At 47.4% G+C, this 24,225-nt stretch overlaps 2 protein-coding genes across 4 annotated transcripts in view; both read right to left on the reverse strand.

The window, feature by feature from the left end:
• Positions 1 to 713: 713 nt before the first annotated feature.
• zgc:109889 (uncharacterized protein LOC553542 homolog) lies at positions 714 to 15,125 on the reverse strand. 3 transcript variants are annotated; one of them, XM_049029684.1, is made up of 10 exons: positions 14,868 to 15,125; positions 13,941 to 14,050; positions 6,132 to 6,289; positions 5,759 to 5,893; positions 4,613 to 4,766; positions 4,403 to 4,526; positions 3,713 to 3,888; positions 3,149 to 3,424; positions 2,657 to 3,039; positions 714 to 2,434 (listed from the first exon to the last, which is right to left on the reverse strand). In XM_049029684.1, exons 3-10 carry the CDS (start codon positions 6,262 to 6,264, stop codon positions 2,277 to 2,279), a joined length of 1,539 nt encoding a protein of 512 aa, XP_048885641.1. In that variant the 5' UTR covers positions 6,265 to 6,289; positions 13,941 to 14,050; positions 14,868 to 15,125; the 3' UTR covers positions 714 to 2,276. The 3 variants fall into 3 exon arrangements, with proteins under 3 accessions (XP_048885641.1, XP_048885642.1, XP_048885640.1); XM_049029685.1 differs by lacking the exon at positions 13,941 to 14,050 and having other exon boundaries at positions 4,409 to 4,526; XM_049029683.1 differs by lacking the exon at positions 13,941 to 14,050 and having other exon boundaries at positions 14,868 to 15,124.
• Positions 15,126 to 18,714: 3,589 nt separating this feature from the next.
• The window catches only part of htr2cl1 (5-hydroxytryptamine (serotonin) receptor 2C, G protein-coupled-like 1), a 55,471-nt gene continuing 49,960 nt past the window's right edge, over positions 18,715 to 24,225 (reverse strand). The window contains exons 4-5 of the mRNA XM_049028781.1: positions 21,989 to 22,189; positions 18,715 to 21,330 (exon numbers count right to left, since the gene is read on the reverse strand). Coding sequence (XP_048884738.1) covers positions 20,459 to 21,330; positions 21,989 to 22,189 — 1,073 coding nt within the window. The 3' untranslated portion in view covers positions 18,715 to 20,458. The remainder of the gene's footprint in view (positions 21,331 to 21,988; positions 22,190 to 24,225) is intronic.

Here is a 24,225-nt window from a genome sequence, read left to right on the forward strand (position 1 = left end):
GCACTCTGTCGAATGTACGATGTGTATGACTTGCTGAAAAATATAAATATTTTATTACGGCAAACATGAAAACAGACAAAAAAAAAACAGATTAAAGTTTTATCAATTAAAATAACGTTCAGAAAGACTGGGGTCTGTGTGTCATTGAGTGTTTCATGAAGTTTTTTGGATTTTTACCAGCCCCTGTACTTCGCTTTTAACGCAGACGGGCAAAAATAACTCTGTACTGGAAACTTTCCCTTCGGTTAGCCGCCGGTGCTCCCGCTGTGGTTATTAGCGCCACCTGCTGTCTGGAGAAGGACGTGCATCAATGCATTTATTCATGTTCAGTTTTATTCACGGATGACAAGGACAGCCAGGGAAAGGTATGCTCTTCTAGGCAATGCAAAACGTAGATATCGTAAGTAATTCATCAGGACCTTATTAACGCTCCTATATATCATAGTAAAGCGATATTGTATAATAGTATTAGCAAAAACTGGTATAAAAGTGTTTCTGTTTGATTTGGCGTATGAATAAAGGAAAGGCGCACTTTCCTCTTCGATTCTCATCCTCACTGGTGGAAAACTGGTGATATTAACGTTCAAATCCAGGCCAAGTATCCAGCGTTAGATTCCTTACTCATTTCACACCTAAAAATATTTGATTCTTAAATAGCTCAACTCCCTATCGCAACAGAACAAACAGACAAGAAGAAAAGATGAAGGTCGAGGTTTTTGTTTCCATAGTTTTATTAGTATTCCGCACATGCATAATCACCTATATTTTGCTCCATGGATACATACACGTTTGTTCTTCAGATAAAGGTACTTTACAAGCAGTCTTACCAAAAATCTATACAACGGCTCATTTAAAACACAAAATATACTTACTAAATGCAGGCCAAACAGACATCTCAGTTGTTGATGAGTAAATTCAGTAGTAAAGTTGGAAGTTGCACTGTCCCAGTTCTCACACATCCCGGCGGCACTAAAACAACGACGACGAAAACGGAGATTCAGACCCCTGCCCCGGCTTAAGCCTCACCGTCACTGTCCGAGACGCACAGAGAAATACATCTTAGCCGATACTGAAATAAAGGAAAAAACGGGGCATCGAAAGTCACCGAAGAACTGTTAAATGGCAGCCCTGTGTACATATTTACATATAGGTTCGTGACCAGTGTACTTACATTAAATGTTAGCCGTGTGATTGCAGAAATTCTAGCTTTACAGAGCCACCGCATGTTTATCCGCCCTTTATTATTAAACCTAAAAATCGATGTTTTAACATGCTGGGCATCGGCGCTCCGCTAGCACACACTTATAAAGCATTTTTTTGGTGGGAATGGATATACCGCGTGCCCAATTACACAACACCGGGGTAGCGGGGCCTTTCCTCTTTTTGTTTGGTACGTAGGCAGAACGCGTTCGAGACAGTTTGTGCTTTATATTGATTAAATAATTAAGTAATCGTTTCCTGATGGACACACATGTACACGCACACACAGAGATTTAATCTTATCGTAAATGTACTTAGTCCTCATCTGACAGCTTCCCCTGCTGCTCTCGCATGAGCGGATGTGTGAGGATTGTTCGAGCTGGATGCTTTATACATAAGCACTGCGACGATCTCAAAAGGTTTTCGGACTCATTCAGTACAGTCGATGTTTGGCTGGTTTACAAATGTGCAGGCGTGAAATCGCCGACGCCTTCGTTGTATTGGTATGTATAGGCAGCTGTAAATTAAACCGCGACTGGGGAACCACCAAAACGGCTCGACATTGGGATGCGGAATGAGGTCACTTTAATAGGACAAAACTTATTTGAGGAGGGTAGGGGGTCTCTCGGGAGGATGGTGGACGTTGCCTAAATTTTGGACATGATCGTGGATTTTGTGCCCTTTACTTAGCAGCTGACTTGGACTTGTCCGGCAGAACCTGGATGTTTTAACCATAAATACTGTATACGATATACACATCAACAGAACATGTCTGGTGTTAAATGGATCTTGCTCACCCTCATATTTCCACTAGAGGGCGCCCTAATATCTCAGCTACTGCCTATTCCATCTCCCGCCTGAGACTGTTTGCGTCAGTGTTGTTAGTGTGAGTGTATATAGGAATGTCTTTGAGAGTGCAGGTGCATGAGTCTGCCTGGACCCCCCCCTTCTCCCCTCTGAGTTATAAGAGTGTTAACAGAGTAGGTGGTAATGTGAGAGCAGCTCAGAACCGGCCGCAGCAGGTCTTGCTATGCGCAGGCCCGGCCTCTTCCTCTCCCTGCGCCAGCTCGTCTTCCTCAGTCGGACCATTCATTCTCGTCCAGCTCCGAGTCGTCGTCTGACTCGCTGTACTCCACGGCGATGCGGCGTGACAGGATGGTGGCCACATCGTTGCCCACTGGCTCCTTCTTAGCTTCCTGCTCACGCTGCTCCTGCACCTTCCGCAGCTGGATGCCTGGCAAGACAATAACCAGAATCCCCTGCTTCTGCAAACTGGTAGCTGTACAGGGGGGCAGGGCTGTATGCTGCATGAATGTTTTACGTTTTGCTGTGAGTAATAACATCTAAAACTGTCCTTCTCCTTTTTATGTGAACCAGAGACAAATCAAGTTAACTGACTGCAGGCATCGAACCCGGGAAATCCCATGATGCACTGGGATGGATCCCACCCACTCACCTCTGCGAATGGCGGCCAGCAGGTCGCTGCGGGCATCACTCATAGGGATCAGCGGCACCTGGCCCTTCCTGGGCACTGGCTCACCAGCAGGCGGGACCACGGCGCGGGCTGGAGAGAAGGCGTGGGTTGGGGGCCCAGGTGGCGGGGGTGGGGGGGCCATGGGTGGGCCGCCAGAGGGTGGGTGGGAAGGAGATGGGACGTAGGAGGCGGGAGGCGGAGGGGGAGATGGGGTGTATGGGCGGGACATGGCAGCCACCGCGTTGGGGGGCAAGGCGGGGGGTGTCGCCGGGCTGTCGAAGGCTGTCTGGGCGGACGGGATGAGGGGTGGTGGTGGGGGAGGGGCTGGGGGTACGAAGTACTCTGGCATGGGCATCTGCTGACTGCTGTGGAGCAGAAACACACAGACTAAAGCACAAAACGGTCGGTGTCAATCAATCGATCAATTAATCAATCAGTTACTCGGCATGGACGACTATGTGAACGGGCACCAACCCGTAATCTTTGACCGCTTGTGAGCGGGGGCCGTTGAGGGCAGAGTCCACAGGCGGGGCAGCGTGGGGGGGCTGCACGCGGCCCAGGGAGTTCTGCCTGCCGCTGGGGGCGGTGCCAGCCGGACGGAAGGGGCGGTCCAGCGACTGGGTCTGGGAGGGGGCCGTCAACATTTCTCTGCCCTCCGTTACTGAGTGGGCGCCAGAGGCACCGGCCTGCTGGGCAGGGTGGTTGGGGCTGGCAGGGTAGGACCGGTCACCCACATCCGAGGCCACAGACCTGGGGGGTGGGCACAATATTTCATTCTGTTATGGACGCAGCAATGGCAGTAGAACCAAAAGAGACACTGCAGTACGATTTAATAATAGTCAGTCAAATATACGGCTTTCTGTTGTTGAAAAAAAAATTATAATCTACAGTTTTGCTATAGAGGGCATCAGCGAGTCACGCAGCACAGGGATAGAACAGCAGCACAGGGATAGAACAGCAGCACAGGGATAGAACAGCAGCACAGGGATAGAACAGCAGCACAGGGATAGAACAGCAGCACAGGGATCTCCGCATCACCTGCTGTCGGGTGAGAGGGAGCCCTCTGAGGACATCCCGTGGTAGGGCGATGGTGTGAAGTGCGTATCCGGACGCAGCTCCTTGTCGTACGCCATCATGTTCCACTCCTGCCGCCGGTTCCGTGCTTTACGCACTTTCTTAACCTCGCGACTTGGGTCCTCCACTTGCTTTTGCTCCTGGGAGAAAGTGAGAGAGGAAGAGAGAGAGAGAGAGAGAGAGAGAGAGAGAGACCTAATTACGAAAAAAAAAAAAGATTTTTAGAAAATCCAAAAATAAGTGGATATTGGGTCTGTGTGGGCATGTCTTTAATGTCAGAGATATTTAGAAAAAGATGGACCTTTACAATATTCATGACCTCCCAACCTCATTCACCATAAATAAAGCTAGTGGTCAGCTGGGGTGGGGGGCAGCCTGCAACCCAGTGACGAGATGCTGGTTATCTTGCGGTAAGAAGAGAAGGCAGCAGAGCCTCTGAAATGGAGCTACTGGTTTACTGAACACTGCTGTGTGATCAGGGATCAGGGGTTGCCTGACAGGTGAAGGGGCAGGAGAAGCACCAGACCAAGGAGTTGTGTGTTAAGTGGTCTTTCACCAGTCACACACACACACACACACACACACACACACAAACCTCAACACGCAAACTCCCCTCCCCAGTATGTATATTTGCACTTATTAACACACACTCACCCTCACCTTCTGCCTCCTCTTTTCCTTCCTCTTGTCCTCAGTGGCCTGCAGCATCTTCTCCTTCCACAGGTTAAAGAAGTAAGATGGATCCGTGTAGAACTTGAGAGCATCCTTCTTGTCATCCCTGCAGTTTGGGACACAGTCAGCAGGGGGCAGCAAACACACCTGGCGCTGACATGAGGGCTGCAGATTTCGGTGCGAAAAACCCACCGGTATGGGGTGAGGATGTTGAGGGGCGGGGGCTTGTCGCAGTCCTGATAGCGTTCCATGACAGGGTTTGGGATGGACGTCCTGGAAACCACTTGCTGGTCCTGAATGGTAGAGCTCTTGAAGGCCTTCCGCATGTTGATGTCCTGAAGGGACACTGCAGGCACACAGATGGACGAGCATTGATCACACATCCACATACACACACTCAAACATGCAGAAGGTTGTTGACACCGAACTATAACCCGCTGGCAAGGACTTAACTGGATAACTGGAGAGCGAGCGTATTAATTAAACCCACAATATAAAATGCATTTTATTAGGGCTCAAACTCAAAATTAAACTTTCCATGGAACGTAAAATCAATTCTACATTGTATTTACATTGATTGAATGGTCTGTTAAACACTAAAATTACACTAAAATTAGGCTTAAAAACACACAGAATGAGCAGCTAAGCAGAGAGGAGCAGATCGTTAAATATGAAGAGTGGGAGTAAAAGCTGTGTTATGAAATCTAGATTAGTGAGCCAAGACATCAGAGAGGACGAAGCTTTGAGGTGTCAGTCATCCCCACATGGTCAGGACTTCAAAACTAGAGTCCTATAGGATGATCTTGGAGGCGGAGCCAAACCCAGGGTGCCGCCATGCGCTGTTCATTAGTGATTTGCTGAGAAGGAACAGCTGGAACCCCTTTCATTGGGGTTTTACGAACAATTAAGTCATAGTTCTACCGCCACTAGGGGGATGACCTTCACCCAGCACCTTAATCACTCCCTGCAGATGCATGGTACAGTTCACCAGCCCCTTTCCCCCCTTTCATACCGCTCTCACAGTTACTATTTGCTAACCCACCCACATATTTTCATACCCCATTTATGGTGCTGTCTGTGGTACAGACTCACCCACCTCCTGCCAAATAAAGGCTATTTTTACCTCAGTGAAACTGTCGCACAATTCACTAGGTTGATAGAAACTCATCCACGATTACAAGGTTCTCTCTCTCTATCTTACCTAACCGGGGCAAATTCATTCTTATAATAATCACTAATTTGTTACTCGATGCTATTATCCAATTTTAGAAGTTCAGTAGTAAACATTCAGTAGTCTACATTGTAGACCCCCCCACCAACAAGACTGGCCCCACCCACCTTCCTCCACAGTGGAGTCCAGCTGTGTGACCTTCACAGCCAGGAGGTCCACTCTTTCCTGCAGACTGTTCATCCGCATGTAGAAGCTGTTGGCCTCATTGAACAACTCCCCAAATATGTCTTCCGCATGCCTGCCTGCAATGCCACAGACGTGGAAAGAGACGTTTTATTCACTGCAGGTTTCTCTCACTGGTGCAGCTCCTACAAGGCAAGTACATGGATGGAACTCCAGCACTGCAGGGCTAGACCTATTGGGCTCCTAATCCCATGGCCATATAGGGCTGGAGTAGCAATTCTAGTCGATAACTTGTAGGCTGGCATCCTATGTCTAAATGTGCACTTCAGTCCTCCTGCCAGAAGGTGGCAGACTCACTCAGGCTGCCGAGCTGCTTTATGATTGCTGCCAGTGTGCTGTTGGTGACACACTCAAGTTCACTGGTTACGCCCTCTGGCAGAGCGCCCCGGCACAAGTGCCGCGGCTCGATGCTCCTCTTCACCAGAGGCATAGCTGGTTCTGTTCTCCGCTCTCACCTGGGGAGGCAAACATGAGGAAAGAAACAGGTTTATCAAATGACGTCACAGCTGTGGGGACACCGGTAATATCCCACATATCTGTTTAGTATCCGAATAAATAACTGAAAATGTCAAATTTTAGGGGGTCTGGATGTTTAAGTCAGTAGTTATGGCTGGTTAAGCCTCACTCAGTAATTCAGTTGCATGTGATGTTAGGGAAAGACATGTTTAATAGTAATGAAGTTAAACTTTTCCACATGCACCGTGGACAGACAGACACATAGCTGGATGTGTGTCTATGAAGCAGTGAGATCCTTACCTGATTTTTGGAAAATTTGACAGATTTAAAAAAAATTTTTTTAACATAGCACAAATTTTCTCTGGATATTGAGTGTTTTATTACAGGCCAGTGATTAATATCTGATATTGCTGTGTTGATTATTAATACTGTTAATGTTCTGCCACAATTACTAAAAACGCTCTTTAGCGATGCCCTGCCAAAGGACGCACACATTCCTGCCACTATGTAACAAAGTGGTTGTGTTGAATCGATCTAGAGTTGGCAGAAATCTCCTCAAAAGCCATCAACCCAACCACATTCTGTGTGGTATCATCTGCAGCTCTGTTCATGCACAAGAGGCGAGACCGGACAGTATGGATGCCATCTTCATTTCACGATATGCCATTTTGTTACCTGACTCATAAAACATATATGGTCACCGCGGATAAGCGTGAAAACCACACGCCATGAGCCCTTGATACACTGCAGCTCACCCTGCGGGAGGCGAATCCTGTGACCTCATTCAGCTCCTGCTTGATTGGCCAGCAGCCAGACGCTAACGGATACATTTTATTTTCCCTTCCTTCGCGTTTGACGTTCGACAGCTGCGCTGTTAGCATCGCTAAACTGCTTGCTCTCCTCTTTCGGTGGTAAAAAAAAAAGAAGCAAAATCTCATTCATGCCAGTGAGGCAGCTTTGAGGCCAAGATGGAACATCTGGGGCCCCAACAGAAAAGCAGATGTTCGAAGAGACATGAAGACTGGGAAAGATGGTGGGAATGATCAAAAAGGTGTACAGACCACGGCAAGGAAACACACCACCCCCCCAGCAAGAGGAACGTGCCTGAACCTCTCTATCATCTATCTATCATCCCAATAACTTAACAGCAGGAGACTTCCGAATATAATTAAGATCATATTCCAAACGCATATTAAGAGGAAAACACAGACCTGTGGTAAACTACACAGGCGGTGCGGGCGAACAGTGTTTATACCGCCCTGGCAAATCCAGTGGCTAATTATGCTAAGTGCGATTATGCTTCCATGAATAATGCATAAGTGGGGGACGAGAGCGTGGGAGAGGCGCTAGGAATGTACAGCAGCATCATCTCCGCAGAATTCCAGGGATCTGGCCCAAGTAAAAAAGACAATGCCTAGCAACGGGGGGGGTGGGGGGGGGGTGGGTGATGGGAGGGACACAGATGTCAGCAGAAAGCTAAGCCTGGTGTCATGAATTGTGTGTAGGCATGCGTGAGTGTGTGTGTGTGTGGGTGTGTGTGTTATTTTGAGTCTTTTGATCCCCATAAGGAGAAACTTGATTTTGTAAAAAATCTGTCAATATAATCAAGAAAAACTGAATATGTCAAAAGTTTAGTATTTTGTTTTGTTACTTATGATTAAGGTTAGGGCTGAGTGGGGGTTAAGGTCATTATTGTCGGGATTAGGGTTATGCTCATGGGAATGAATGAACTTGGATGGTCCCCACAAAGATATGAATACAAGTCTTTGTATGCGTGTGTCTATGTGTGTGTATGTGTGTGTTGAATTTTTAAGGATTCTAGTTTGTCAGAATGTTCCGGTGGAAGAATGAGAGTAATTATGTGTGTGTCAGGTTGTGATGAGTACGTATATTGGTGTACAACTGATAACTATGGAATACGAGGGCGTGTGTATGGAATGAATGAATGGTTAACTGTGTGTGCAAGACAGTGAATGAGTCTGTGTGTGTGTGACTGTGTGTGTCTCTGATTAGAAGTGACACACCGATCTGGAGGCGCACATCTGCTAATTGCAGACTAACAGATTACAGACAGAAACATTCTGTGCCTGTCTTGTATCTACATGACTCCAAAGAACATTTACTAAAGGAGTAGAGAACAGGGCCTCATTCCTACAGCTACTAAGGGAGTAGGGAGCAAGGCCTCATCGGTACAGCTACTAAGGGAGTAGGGAGCAGGACCTCATTCCTACATCTACTAAGGGAGTAGGGAGCAAGGCCTCATCAGTACAGCTACTAAGGGAGTAGGGAGCAAGGCCTCATCAGTACAGCTACTAAGGGAGTAGGGAGCAGGACCTCATTCCTACATCTACTAAGGGAGTAGGGAGCAAGGCCTCATCAGTACAACTACTAAGGGAGTAGGGAGCAAGGCCTCATCAGTACAGCTACTAAGGGAGTAGGGAGCAAGGCCTCATCAATACAGCTACTAAGGGAGTAGGGAGCAGGACCTCATTCCTACATCTACTAAGGGAGTAGGGAGCAAGGCCTCATCAGTACAACTACTAAGGGAGTAGGGAGCAAGGCCTCATCAGTACAGCTACTAAGGGAGTAGGGAGCAAGGCCTCATCAATACAGCTACTAAGGGAGTAGGAAGCAGGACCTCATTCCTACATCTACTAAGGGAGTAGGGAGCAAGGCCTCCTCAGTACAGCTACTAAGGGAGTAGGGAGCAAGGCCTCATCAATACAGCTACTAAGGGAGTAGGGAGCAGGACCTCATTCCTACATCTACTAAGGGAGTAGGGAGCAAGGCCTCATCAGTACAGCTACTAAGGGAGTAGGGAGCAAGGCCTCATCAGTACATTTACTAAGGGAGTTGGGAGCAGGACCTCATTCCTACATCTACTAAGGGAGTAGGGAGCAAGGCCTCATCAGTACAGCTACTAAGGGAGTAGGGAGCAAGGCCTCATCAGTACATTTACTAAGGGAGTAGGGAGCAGGACCTCATTCCTACATCTACTAAGGGAGTAGGGAGCAAGGCCTCATCAGTACAGCTACTAAGGGAGTAGGGAGCAAGGCCTCATCAATATAGCTACTAAGGGAGTAGGGAGCAGGACCTCATTCCTACATCTACTAAGGGAGTAGGGAGCAAGGCCTCCTCAGTACAGCTACTAAGGGAGTAGGGAGCAAGGCCTCATCAATACAGCTACTAAGGGAGTAGGGAGCAGGACCTCATTCCTACATCTACTAAGGGAGTAGGGAGCAAGGCCTCATCAGTACAGCTACTAAGGGAGTAGGGAGCAAGGCCTCATCAATACAGCTACTAAGGGAGTAGGGAGCAGGACCTCATTCCTACATCTACTAAGGGAGTAGGGAGCAAGGCCTCATCAGTACAGCTACTAAGGGAGTAGGGAGCAAGGCCTCCTCAGTACAGCTACTAAGGGAGTAGGGAGCAGGACCTCATTCCTAAATCTACTAAGGGAGTAGGGAGCAAGGCCTCATCAGTACATTTACTAAGGGAGTTGGGAGCAAGGCCTCATCAGTACATTTACTAAGGGAGTTGGGAGCAAGGCCTCATCAGTACAGCTACTAAGGGAGTAGGGAGCAAGGCCTCATCAGTACATTTACTAAGGGAGTAGGGAGCAGGGCCTCTTGCTTGCACGCTTGCCGTCTCCACTATGAAAGAGACAAAATGGGGATACAAAATGATTCGGAACAAATCCTTGGCCCAAAACACCACGCAGCCTGACACTGAGACCCCGATTAAGCCCCCTCCCAGCCCCCCACCCAGTGGAGTTGTAATCCACCTATAGCTGCCCACCGCTCGTGCCCGAAACAGGCCGTCTCTCACCAGCTGTTTGGCGGCTTTGACTGCGCGGGGGAGGGTAGCACAATGGGGTCGCAGCGAGAAAACAAGGGCAGGGGCAGCTGTGAGCCGACAGCAGGCCATCACATGCTCGACTGCCCAAGAACACCATCCTATTAGGGGCTGGCATGACATCTTCGGCCACCCTTACGGATTGGCTGTCATGGACGGACATAGTGTGACCTCACAGGCCCCTTTTTCCTTGATTCCGGATCAGCCAGAAGCTTCACCCCTTTTTCTAACCCACAGTGTCCCCTCATTCCTGTAACACAACCCGGATATCTCCGCCCCGAAGGGCTGCAAAAACAGTTTATCGCAGGGAAGAAAATTAAACGGCAGTGGAGTATGATTGCTCATTCATTTGCAAATCTTAAATCCGTCTTATGCAAAAAGGCCCGGAATGGAGAGCGCAGAATGAGTGTCACTACCCAGGCGCGAATAAAGGGTTGCCATGGTTTCCCTTCAGACGTGTCCCTGGGAGGCAGACAGCAGAGGAGCCGCACGTCTGAGCAGAAACACAAAAACCGGAACGGCTGACTGATAGCACAAGCAGCCCGAGTGATGCCCTTTCGGGAAGCTCTCTGACACGGAGCTCAAGGAAAATGACAAACATACAAATGGGCTGCGGCACCAGAGACGTGTGAGTATTCAGTGTTTGTATAACGGAACATGGTATGTGCAGCGTCATCGTCCGGGAGGAGAGAAAAGCCCGTCTCCCTGTGCCACCACGAATGCTGACCTCGCTATTCGCTAGCACGTACGCGCTAACAATGTTTTTTGCTAATGCGCATACGCTAACCATGCTAGCATGCATGTGCTAACAGTGCTCTGTGCCAGTGGTAGCTTGCTAATGGTGTCGTCGGCTAGCGTGTGTGCGCTAACGATGCTATCCATTAGTGTCTACTTGCTAACTGTGCTAAGTTTTAATAGGGCATGAACAAATGAAGCCTGATCGTAAGGATTCTTTTACAATTAATTATGGTTTTCACATTTATTTAGCTTTACCAAACAGAGCTAGTTACAGAAATTGGGCACAAACCCTTTCTAGGCACAAAAAAAAAAATCACATCGGTTCACCAATATAAGTCTGTGATATTTTTATCACCTGCCCCTCCACATCTTACGTAAAGATGCATCCACCAACCCCCCATCAAAACAATTCAATGTGTTGACCATCTGCAATCAGCCAGCCCACAGCTCCATGATGGCTGACTCCCACACATGCATGGGGGGAGGGGTGGAGCCAGGTTCCATTAGGTCACATGGCCACGAGGCTGATCGCTGTGGTAATGCTCTGATCCACTTCATGGCCTAATTCAAGCAAGCAAGCAACAAATAAATCAATTGAAAACTAAATAAAATTCTGCACATCTAAAAGCTAAACAATTCTATTAAAAACAACGATAATACTAAAAAAAAAAAAACAAACATTTTTTTTACACATTATTATCTAAAGCAGTGGACACCAGCCAGCCGACCACCTTGACATTCGTAGTTAATCGCGACACCCTCATGCCTCCCCCCGGCAAAATCTACCTTGGAAGACTGCCTACCTACCAAGGGGAAAACCCCTTCCCTCATCAGCAAAATCTTTCAAGGGGGGATCCCCATGAACTGGCAAAATATACCATCACTACTTAGGGTAGCTGTCCATCAAATTCCCCCAGGCCTTGGACAAATCAACCTCTGTAATCACTAGTTTACCAGCAGCTCCTGTCCAGCTGAAACTCCAGGAAAGATGTGTGCTGTGTGAGGCAGGCCGGCTAATACAGGCCACCGCGTTACTTTTTAAAGGCACACTTTTGCTATAATTAGGCTGCTAACAGCAAACCAAAGACAGGACGTGTCTGCAAGGTGACGGGGCGGCGACAAGCTTTAGTCAGAACCGGGTACCCAGACGGGGAATTCAGCAGGGCTGCACAGCCTCATGTGAAGACATGAGCACAGACTTAAGTTCAATCCATGGGGGGGGGCTCTTTCAGATGGAGTTAGCTAAGATATGCAAAGTATCCTTCAAGAAATGCACAAACGAAGAAGAGAGCAAGCAGGTAAATCCATCTGCAGGTCCTGAATTATAGCGTAGGGTGACTGTCCACATTTCACTCGTCGGCGTAGATCCCACAAAGATAGTGGTTACATAACCATTTCTCCAAGGCTTTCCAGCAGAAGACCTACTGTGGGCTCCCATTGGCCACACCCGCCTGCCAGGAACCTTATTTCAGCCTAATAAACAACCAGAAGGAATATCATCAATTATAGTATGTTTTTAAAGAGATTTTTTTTTAACCCAGACAAGGTTATTCCTGTAAGTCCTCCCCTATCCCCATAAATGGTTAGCCCCAGGATTACCATTTCCAGAGTTCTCAAAGAAGGGCACTCACACTGTCGCTAATAAGCAGGGGGGAGTCTCCAAAAAAAAAGAAAGAAAGAAAAACCCACTGAGGTCCGATGACAATCCTCCTGTGGTCTGGGATCAGAGAATGAAGTATCTCTCTTCTTCAAATCGTAGCACTTTCACATTTACCGTTTCAAACTCTTATTCACAGCAGAAAATACGACAAAGCATAATTAAATTACATTATAAGGATGTGATTTACAGGTGCAATCCACACATTATTATTTTTGATGTTTGTTTTTACATTTTATTTGGTCGATTCTGCATGCTGTATATAAAAATGGATTCTACTGACATCTCTGACGCTTTAAGGGAAGTGATGTCATTCTTTTAAATCACATCTCACATCAGAGTTGTGTTCGTTTCTCTCTAATGAAGAAAACAAAATCCTCATGTTGTAATGTCAGGGACCAACTGCTGTTTGTCTGCATCCCAGCCACAATGGAGAAACATTTTTTGGTTACGTTTTTTTTCCGGTTAAGATTCCAGAAAATGTTCTGCTGTACTTCACAGTGCAGCAATACAGAAAATAATTTTAATGATTAGAATAGAAACATATATGAAATTTTAATCTAAGCTTTGAAGACTCTAAGCAACACTAAGTCATATTTCTAAGCACCCATGGGTATCCTATTAAAATGTCTCTGCTGACATTAACTTAAACCATTATTCTCATTTTTATTATTATTACTACTATTAAAACTACAACTGGCCCAGTAACATAACTGCCAATGTTACGATTCACAATTTACAATGATGACGAACATTTTACAAAAAGGTGGTAAATCGGGTTAAGACCCACGCTTAAGGTCCAAGAGGGAGAGCCCATCACAGGAACTAAATACGGTGCTGAAGGGTCGGCTCCGATTGTTTGCCCACCACACCATCTGCCGCTTCCCTGTACATCCTGGCTTGGCCTTGCCACAGTAAATTGTGTGGTCAACTGTGATGAGAGCCATAGTCAACAGGGCATGGCATGCTCCACTCATTTCAGAAGGGCTTTATTATATAGCGTGACTTTCTTATACGACCGAGTGATAGCTTTGCCTTTACCTGTGTGGATTTCGACCATAGCTGTGCCAATAAAGGGTGGCCTTATGGAAGACCTCAGAGCTCCATCCCAGCTTTAGTATTTCAGTGAAGTTCTTAAGTAATGCCCTTGTTCATTAATATTTAAAGTAGCGACAGCCCTCATGCATATTTATGCGCGAATTATTTTCAATTACTAAACACTATCCAAAGACTCATTGATGATCATATTACGGAACAATGAAGTTTATGTATGTGAATAATGAAAGAGTGCTTTCATCAGCAGTCAAAGCAATCATTTCTTTCCATGTTATTTTCTCATATTCGTATAGGAAAATGAAACAGTGTTGCTCTAGAACAAGCCTACAATCATGTCGACTCACATATTGCAAATATCGCCGTACTTGTTGAAAGCTCGGTTATCATCCACTGATGCTCATCGGTCAATACAGCTGTTCACTCTGGATCTTCTCCCTCGTTTCAATGTGCTCCACTTAATGAAGGAAACATTGCACATCGTTTTAAGCAACCAGATTATCAAACTAGCAGAATATCCATAGGCCTCCGAAATTTCCCTCACCGGGGAAGGGCGATGGGGAAAAATAATCTTATACAACCAAATACAGGAATAACGGGATTTGTACAAGCCGCACTGCATGATTCGTTTCTCCATCATCTCTACGAAAGGAATCTCGAAATTAACATGGATATGGTTTCATTTCACGTAAAAACGGGAAAAGCAAGGATTACTGCGTTTTACGTTGCTATTCTCACCAGCCCAATCGCCAATACTATCACACGGCAAAACGTAAAACAAAAACACCGAGAGTAATAAGCAATGTAATCACCGCCGATTACACGTGTTAAAACAGAACACTGGCTAATATCTACATTAATTTCATTCTTTTACAATACGAAGCATTTTATAGCTTCGTATTGTAATGTGGCTGCCTTACGCAGCACGCCGTCCATTGCAGCCCGCTTATCGCATCCTGCTTTAGGGAATCAGGGTGGACTCCATCAGAATACGTGTTTTAACACCATTGTGCGAATCGCACGGATCCACATGAGTCTTTCCCAAAACCCGTCTCACACACAATGACAATAAGCCTTCCGGCGTGATGCTCCACAGACAGCCAGTGGACAATAAAATCCTATGGAAATGAGACAACTGACACTGCAAACGGCACCAGGTTTCGCACAAACGGCGTAATGCGCGCATCCTCTGCGAAATGCATGAAACAAGCAAGCATCGGGGCTTGGCAAACTCCGGATGGAGGAGAAAGGAATTAAAAATACCCTCGGTTTACCTGTTGGTGGTCGGCGTTTTTTTTCTCGTCCTATATTGATTTTTAAAATTCTCCTCTCTCTCGCTCTTCAGATTTCGGTTTCAACAGCGACACATGAGAAATCCGGCGCTGGAGATACGCAGAGGAGTGATTTTTTGCATCACCAGCTAGCAGGAATGGAGGGCACTCCAGAAATGTGGGACCCCTTCTTTCTGCATGTGTGTTTCCCTGACAGCGTCGCCTTTTCAGCGAGCGATCTGCAGCACAGAGACCATCGCGCATGCGCGCCCGGCGCCCACCTACCCACCCGGCCGGCGGAGCACGGAGGTCTGCACACGCATGTACGCTCCGGTCACACATGGGTCTGAGGCGGCTTCGTCACACGTTCGACCGCATCTCCAAAGGGAATAATAGCGGGCACCCCAGTATTGGGGATCTCCTAATTAATGCTGGAATTATCGTCATCATTTTTTATTCTTTATTCTATAGGCGACACAAAAGACCAAGACAATGCAATTAATAGCATCTATTCTAAACTGAAATTTCATTCTTTAATCGGACGAAGCAAAAAACAATAACTTTTTTGTTTAAAGCGCTCGTTTATTAACAGATTAATGTTGATCCCAATGCGAATTTAATTATACAACAACAGTCAAATAATACATTACGGAGGACGCGGTGACAACATGTATCCCACATCCGCATCGTAACCAAGATTTTTGTGATCGTCAGTTGTTTAAAACAACGAGGATGTTAATTAAACTCATTCTGTAATTTCCTTTCAATTGTATTTATTATTCCTAATTTAATAGCGAATTCCATCCATCTTCCAACGGCTTGGTGGGTGGTGGTAGGGGGTAGAGGACTGGAACTAATCCCGGATAGAATAAGGCATAAGGCGGTACACTTTGAAAGGGATGACAGTCCACTGAAGGGCACACATGTGCGCGCTCACACGCAGACACAAGCTATGGGCAAAGTTGCTAAATATCCCATTGGATCTTCGAACTCTAGGGTGACCTTAACCCTAACAGAAAGAAAGCAGGGAGGTCACGCGATCTCCACAAACACATAGGAGTGAGACAACAGTGCTGCCCCTTGAGCCACTGTGCTGCCCTAAATAACAAATAACACAAAATCCAAAATAATCCAGTAAATAGGTCCATGCCTCATTTTCTTTCTTCATCTATAAGTGGCCTAAAGTTGAGGGTTTAGTTAACGTAAATCCAAAGCCACCTTGAAGTTAAACTAGTTTCGGGCAGTCATCTGTCTCATGCGATGACTGTCAGCTATTTTTATATAACGAAAAAGACGTAATTTGAGCATTATGATGCGGGGCTGGAGCGGAAAGCGAGGTCGCAGAAACGGAGCCAAGTTCCCGTCAATCACTAGAGATGACTAATAAATATCAGTCGCATCTCTTCATTATGTCATTATTCCATATTTCACCCTCTGTACTTTACCTGTCTCCTTGGCACATTCTTACAGCATCATCCTATTTCAGTATTCACAGGAGGAAACATTAACTTTGTAATATTATGCACCTGTCCCATAATTCCTCGCGCCCATGGTCTGACATTTGACTAATCTCAAACCTGGCCTTTGCTGCAACTGTCCCCCCCCCCCCTCTCTCTCTCTCTCTCTCTCTCTCTCTCTCTCTCTCTCTCTCTCTCGGTTGTAGTGCTTGTAACTGATTGAAGCCTAAATCTGTTTCTTTATCTGGTGCCTTTACTGGTTACCAGTGAGTTCCTTACAGTTGGCTGTAGCATCTGTAAAGTGGGTTGAGCACTGCTACTTTCTTGTGGTATAGCGGCTCCTCTCTCCAGCGCTGTGTGGCTGCTTGCATGCCACTCAGCTCTACGTGTGGTTACAGTCAGTTTATCTTCCTGGTAGCAGGGGTCTCTGATAATTCTTTTTCTACCAATCTGGTCATTCATTTAACCAGGAGAGCTTCCCAGATCGCGAACCTACAGTATGATGGGGACTCGCATCTTGATACTTCGTATTACGTTTAAAATGCTCTTTCACCACTAGGTGGCAGCGCAGTCCTGCACCTAGCAGGGACAAGCTGTTATAGGTTGGAGGTTGGGGGGCATTGCGATTGGCTGTCAATTTGATTAATTTCCATGCCTGTCCGCTTCTTTTTAACCAACATTTTTTAGCAAAGGTAAAGTCAAGGATGGTAATAGAGATGCTGATTTACCAATAAGGCAGTAACACATTCTTGCGTCTGTTTTCCTCAGAAATAATTAATTTTATACTTATTAATAATGGGAATGTGTTGTATTTGATATGACTCACGTTGATTTAAGGAAGGTCAACAGGACAATTGTTTGGACAAGGAAATTACTGCTCTAAATAAATGCTACAGTGTAAGAACCCAGAGTAGAGATGTTGGCTCTATTTTTGCTAGTTGATTTATTATTAATGGTCCTGCCTGATTCCGCTTCCTGGATGTACTCAGGTTATGCCAACAAGACAGCGAGATAAAAAAAATCACAAATGTGAGATGTCCTACACCTGCACGCGGTCATACATTCTCGCACACATTTTCACACACACACACACACACACACACACAGACGCAGACGCCAGTCGCAGGTGTACCGAGTGCGTGGTGCTGTCTGTGGTTCTGAAGTCATCGTTTTACTATTCAAATGGTGCATTCGAGACGACAACTATGGTTACAGATACAATGACAAATGACAGATCGTGCAGCACCATAGAATCACACCAACGATACCCAAGGGGGGACAAGAACAAATAAAAAGTTTGTTTTTTTTGCAAAGAGTCTGGAATTATAAAATGTAAGCAGGTCCTATTTCTACCTCACAGCTCACTGTGGGTTCAAATCTAACCTCAGCACTGTGCAGATGTTCTGCATTTCATATGAATTTTACACTGCAAATTGTGCCTTTTCTGAGTTTGTGTGTGTGTTTGTGTGTGTGTGTGTATCTCTATGTTGTGACCTGTTTTTTTGTCCTGGATCACTGCAAACCTCTTTTATTAACCAGTGTTTCCCAACTCGGTTCTCAGGGACCCACACATGGTCCATGTTTTTACTCCCTCTCAGCTTTCCTCTGGGAACTGGAAGGGAGCAAAGACATGGACTGTCGGTGGGTCCCAGAGGGCTGAATTGGGAAACATTGATGCGAAGAGTTGCCAATGGAAGGAAGGTTGCAGAAATGTCCATTGGTTTTCTTGCATTGCATTTAATGAACCGTAACACACAGACACACACACACAGACACACACACACATAATCAGGTAAACATATCTTTATGGGGGCTGGTCATTCTATGCAAATACTAATGCTAACTATGAGAACCTTAACCCCCACCCAGTCCTAACCATAACCATAAGTAACCAAGCAAAATTCAAGAGTTTTTAAATTGCAGTGACAGATATTTTTATTTTTATTAAATTGAGTTTTCCCAGGAAACTAAATAAATGCTACAGTATAAGAACCCAGAGTAGAGATGTTAGCTCTGGTCCCCATAAGGGACCCCCATGTTATGGGAAAATTGTGTCCCCATAAGGTAAGGTAAACCTACTCGCGTGCACACACACACACACACACACACACACACACACACACACAATCATTATCACAGCTGACACGCAGAGACAAGAGCAGCTGGAAGGGAAGTCATGCTAACCAGGAAAAAATTCTCACCACACGGTTGTAACAAATCTTTAATAAACAGACAGCAGCATCACAATAAAAAAGAATGAGAATGAGAATGCGGGTCTGGCAACGCCTGGTGACCCGAGCGGCGCCGTGACGAGTAACGACGGAGCAGACGGAAGCAGGAGAATAAACACTCGGTACCCCGGTATGTGCGGTGACGAATGGCAGCGTTAACAGAGAAATGAGACCCAGTCTTTATACTCCAGTTGGAAGAATTATGAATAAATATATAGAAGTATAGACCCCTTCTGCGTGTGCGGCTCGCAGGCTCTCCCCATGCCAGTTTTCTCTGGGTACTCCAGTTTCCTTCTACAGTCCAAAGACACAAAGTTAGGCTACCTGGCATCTCTGAACTGCTCTTAGGGTGTGACTGTGAGTTTTGTAGGTGTGTCTGTGTGTGTGTTCCCTGTGATGGATTTGGTTCCCATCCACGGTGTTTCCCTGTCTTGTGCCTAATACTGCTTAGAATTAACGACAACCCTTCCCCCCCACCTCCCTGACCAGGATAAGGGGCTGGCAGATAGATGGATGGAATTTAGAAGTATATGTGTTTACATATAATAGACCATTTGTTTTGTGTGGCCAGTGCTTTGTAAATTTCCTCATTGTATCTCAGGGATTGTCCTTATGACAGACTACGTCTTCCTCTGCCCAAAGCTAAGCTGTTGCTCTTGCATGTTTGATCTGTGAAGTATTGGTTGTTCTTCTTTGCCCACTGCTGCCTTTGGCTGGGTGAGGTCCTGACAAGATTGGACCAGGATCCCTTTGCCTGGCTCTCCTCTCCTCTCCTCTCCTCTCCTCTCCTCTCCTCTCCTCTCCTCTCCTCTCCTCTCCTCTCCTCTCCTCTCCGGCCTGTATTTACTCTTTCCTCAGTTTAACACTAGTTCAGCTGCCATATTTTACACCTGCCCTTCTGCAACATCATCTGCTGGGCTAGAGGGCACACAACCCTGCTGTCTGCTACACTGCAGGTTACACTAAGGAGAATCAGTCATGGTTGGAGGAGAGGCACGCGTCACTGCAAACAACTAGCCAATCGCAGTCCTGACTGGTTTCCTGCTAGCGTTAGCCATGCTTTTCATAGTGAGCCAGGACACTACCCTCTCCTCTAGAGGCATTAAACTGTCAGCTAGCTGCCCACCCTCTGACCTTAACGGCCTGGTTCACCATGATAAGGGCATCCCTGTACTGGTGTGGGTCTATATGATATAACTGATGTAACTCTAGCTAATTACAGTTGAAAAAAAATCTTCTGAGTTTTAGTACTGGGTACAAATCAGTGACCTTTGGCTCACAAGGTGCCGTTTTCCCTGAACTGCTATTAACCACCTTTCTGATTTTCCAGTATCTCCTTCTTCACAGATGGTCCAAACGTCCTCGCCCCCACAGCCCCATCCTGTCCCCATTTTGTTCCCTTCACCCGGCTTTGGTCTCCAGTGTGCTAGATGGACACTGCTGGTATTGAAGCACTCGATCTGTTTCAAAGTGTAATTCAACCTTGCTGCCACACAAGGGCACTGTGACACTGTGAATGCTGAGCGGCACAACACAACACTGGCACTGTGTGCTTCAAACCCAATACACTGGAAGTGAAACAAAAAACCTCTAAAATGTCCCAGAGGTTTGAAAGTAAATTTAGCTTTAGTGAGAAAAATGGTACAGTTAGCTAGCATCACAATCAATAACGATCAATTCCCAGACAAAAAAACAATAAAAAATGGTATCAGTCAGTAATACTGTGCCCCCCATGAGTAGAGGGGGTTCATTTTTGATGGGTATATACATGCCCTCATTCCTGTAGAAGCATCCAAAACCAACAGCAACCAAGGTTTTCTTCATGTGTCCTCAATGAACACATCGGGAAGCAATGGGAGTGGCTATATTGCCTCAACCAATCACAAGTGGGCTGTCAGGTGTCCAATCAAACACAGCTGGTGTGCTCGGTGGGGGTATGGCAGCTGTTAATGGAAGCTTCAGACATGCATGGACGCATCTCCAATGCCTTATCAGCGTGGTCCAGCCCTAGGGTTTCTGCTGGGTCCCCATTGCGGCAGTTACTGTTGCGGTCGACGCCCCCCTTCCCACAAAGGCTGGCAGGCGTGAGACTGTGCGGCGGGCAGGGGAGGGGCTTGAACTCGACCTCACCGTAACGGCAGCGCAAGTAGTTGGAGAATGCGCGGCGGTAGGTCTTGTTGAAGAGTGTGTAGACCAGAGGATTCACCCCCGAGGAGATGTACCCCACCCAGACGAAGACGTTGAGCAGCTCGGCCAGCAGGGGGCCATTGCACGAGGCGCGGCAGAGCACGTAGGTCACATTGGTGATGAAGAACGGGCACCACATGACCAGGAAGAGGAAGAAAACCACGCCCAGCACCTTAGAGGCCCGCCTCTCATTCTTAATGGCGTGCATCATGCCCCGCCTCCCATAGGAGCTGGAGTCCCGGCCAGCAGGGGAGCTCATCTGTGAGGCCGCCCCCGAGCTAGGGAGAATGGAGATACTGTCTGGGGGTGTGACGCCGTGGGCGGGCTCCACCTTTAAGCAGATAAGGCTGGGCCGCCGTGTGGGCAGGGCCTGGGCAGGTGGGGGCGGTTCCTCATGCAGGAAGACGGACGCCTGTCGCTGCAGCACCTGCACGGTCAGGCAGTAGGTGACCACCATGATGACCAGCGGGATGAAGAAGGCCACGAAGGAGCCCACCAGCATGAAGCGCTCCTCGTTCAGCGCGCAGCTGCCATTCACAAACACCTGGTCCTCATTGTGCAGGCCGATCACGGGGATGGGCATGGAGATCCCTGGCGGAGGGGGGTCAGAGAGAAGCGGGCAACAGCAGGCAGGGCTAAGTGCCTATATCGGCTCCCATAATACCGCATTTCCATTACTCTTTCCTGATTGGACAGTTATTGCCTAATCAAAGTCCTTCAGCTAATAACTACCAGACTCTTCCTGCCCGTCAATCAATCGCAGATCATTCTGATAATGAGCTTATCAACTATGTAAAAAATAAAGAAGGCAAAGGAAACAGGCAGGGATTTACAAAGAGCCGTGACCCCCGCCATGATCGATCTGTGTCGGGTCTTTAGCTCCCCCTCCCGCTTTGAGGCTATCGCTCCAAGCAGAGCTGTCAGGACCTATCCACATGCTGTGCCGGGCCTTCCTCTTATGTGGGGGGGACCAGGTACTGGGTGGGACGGGTAACGAGACCCCTTGCTTTGCATGCCCCATAGCTGCCGCACCTCCGTGTCTCATAACTGTGCTCCTGTCTACCCACATCCAGGCCTATGGCCTTCAATCCGCTGTTCGTTGTATGATAAAAACGACCCGAGTCTGTAGCTGTACCTAGGCATTGAAATGACGCCTAAGGAAATGTACAGCAATTCTGTGTGTGTCACCTCACAGACAGCACTGACACCGAGCATGGACAGCGGGGCGGACGCTGAGGAGCACGCTCACCTACGGAGATGGTCCACACCGCCGCGATCTTTAGCTTGGCCGTGGTGCGGGAATTGAAGCGGCTGTGCTGGATGGGGTGCCGGATGGCCACGTAGCGGTCCAGCGAGATGGCGCACAGGTGCATGATGGAGGCCGTAGAGAAAAGAACATCCAGGTAGATCCATATGGGGCAGAGGGCACTCGGCAGGGGCCAAACGTAGTCTGGGAGGGGGAGAGAGTCACAGGAGAGTCAAAGCGATGACTCAGAGCAGAGTGACAGTGTTAAAAGGTAACTCTCACTGACACGAGGTGGCACCACATAGCTCGATGGGATTGGAAATGCTAGGTCTTGCCAGCGCAGTGCAGGAGCTCTCTGCAAATGCAGGGATTTGCCTGCCCAGTGTTCTCTGCGATTCATGTCTTAGTGACTGTGATTTTAGTGACTCCTCAGATGAATCCAGCAGAATAGGTACAGGGCTATGATTGGATTAAGGAAGAATTACGCTTGGACTTTTGTGGCAGAGAAATTCCTCGCTGTGCAGATTCCTCCGTGACAATTTTTGTAGATGATTTACGGCCTTAGATATGGACTGTACATCATTTCAAGAATTTGTACTATAAACGTTGGGGCTGGGATTGAGGGATTCTAAGATGGACATAAATCAGTTAGCAAGGGCAAGAAGTGGCTAGCAGATAGCAGCGGGACAAATTCAATCAACTGTCTCTGAGGACACAGCCAGGGTGGAGACAACCTGCTTTATTTTCTCAAGTAGCTTTGAGAACATAAACAGATTCAAACACACAGTGTCCTGGCCCCTACCTGTACCAAGCCGGGGGACACCTGTAAATCCTGCAGAGACTGTGACTCCCACACAAACAGAGCTTGCAGGGACTGTGACTCCCACACAAAGAAAGTCCGCAGAGACTGTGACTCCCACACAAACGTAGCCCGCAGAGACTGTGACTCCCAAACAAAGCCTGCAGAGACTGTGACTCCCACACAAACGTAGCCCGCAGAGACTGTGACTCCCAAACAAAGCCTGCAGAGACTGTGACTCCCACACAAACGTAGCCCGCAGAGACTGTGACTCCCACACAAACAAAGCCTGCAGAGACTGTGACTCCCACAGACACAAAAGCTGCAGACTCTGTTCATGCACAGCCAGCTCTGTCTGGAGGTTCCTCCCATAAAAGCAAAGGTAAACCTGTAGCTTTGATTGCTAACCTGCTTTAATACACGTCAAGTATGTGTGTTTCATAGCTCAGCTATGTGAGGATCACAGATCACAGACCATGCCCAGAGATGCTTTTATGCCACTGCTGAGTGCACACATTCAGCCAACCTTACCCCTTCTGTACCCCCCCATCCTCTCCACACACATTACCCATCACCTGGATAATGCACATTCGATCTGTCCAACCTTCCTTGGCAAAAAAGGACTTTTAATGTTTTTGATGTTTTATTCAGCAAATGCTGCAGAACTGGGGTGAACTGGGGGGTTCCTGAAACAGGAAAGGCCAAAGAACCCAGACCATCTTGACATAAAGGGCTCAGGGTGGTGATCTATCGTTGAAAGTGGTAGATCCATTCACATGCGCTTCCAGACTAGGGTGGGAGGGGGGGGCTTTTTCAGGGAGCTGCCGCCGATTTGAGTCATGCGCTGCTTCCTTTACCCATGGAACGTGACAAGACTGAGGAACGTGATGCTGAAACAACAATGCAAGGGGAGTGAGAGAATCACGGATGAGGGGGGGAGAGGAACAGAGAGAGAGACACACAGATGGGGAGAAAAACAGAGAGAGAGAAAGAGAGAGAGAGAAAGAGAGACACAGATGGGAGAGGAGGAACAGACAGTGAGACACAGATGGGGGACAGAGGAGCACAGACAGAGACACACAGTCAGGGGGAGAGGAGCACAGACAGAGACACACAGTCAGGGGGAGAGGAGCACAGACAGAGACACACAGTCAGGGGGAGAGGAGCACAGACAGAGAGACATAGATGGGGGAGAGGAGCACAGACAGAGAGACACAGTCAGGGGGAGAGGAATACAGACAGAGAGACACAGATGGAGGACAGAGGAGCACAGACAGAGAGACACAGTCAGGGGGAGAGGAATACAGACAGAGAGACATAGATGGGGGAGAGGAGCACAGACAGAGAGACATAGATGGGGGAGAGGAGCACAGACAGAGAGACACAGTCAGGGGGAGAGGAATACAGACAGAGAGACACAGATGGAGGACAGAGGAGCACA

This window comes from Brienomyrus brachyistius, chromosome 10, assembly GCF_023856365.1.
Source record: "Brienomyrus brachyistius isolate T26 chromosome 10, BBRACH_0.4, whole genome shotgun sequence".
NCBI classification, from domain to species: Eukaryota; Metazoa; Chordata; class Actinopteri; order Osteoglossiformes; family Mormyridae; genus Brienomyrus; species Brienomyrus brachyistius.

Excerpts from the sequence above, each read along its gene's own strand:
- zgc:109889 (XM_049029684.1), bottom strand. The coding sequence starts at position 6,264 with ATGCCTCTGGTGAAGAGGAGCATCGAGCCGCGGCACTTGTGCCGGGGC. Across the intron at positions 3,889-4,402 it reads AGAGGAGGCAGAAGGTGAGG|GAGCAAAAGCAAGTGGAGGA; the intron begins GTGAGTGTGTGT and ends ACTTTCTCCCAG. Across the intron at positions 3,425-3,712 it reads TCCCTCTCACCCGACAGCAG|GTCTGTGGCCTCGGATGTGG; the intron begins GTGATGCGGAGA and ends CCCACCCCCCAG.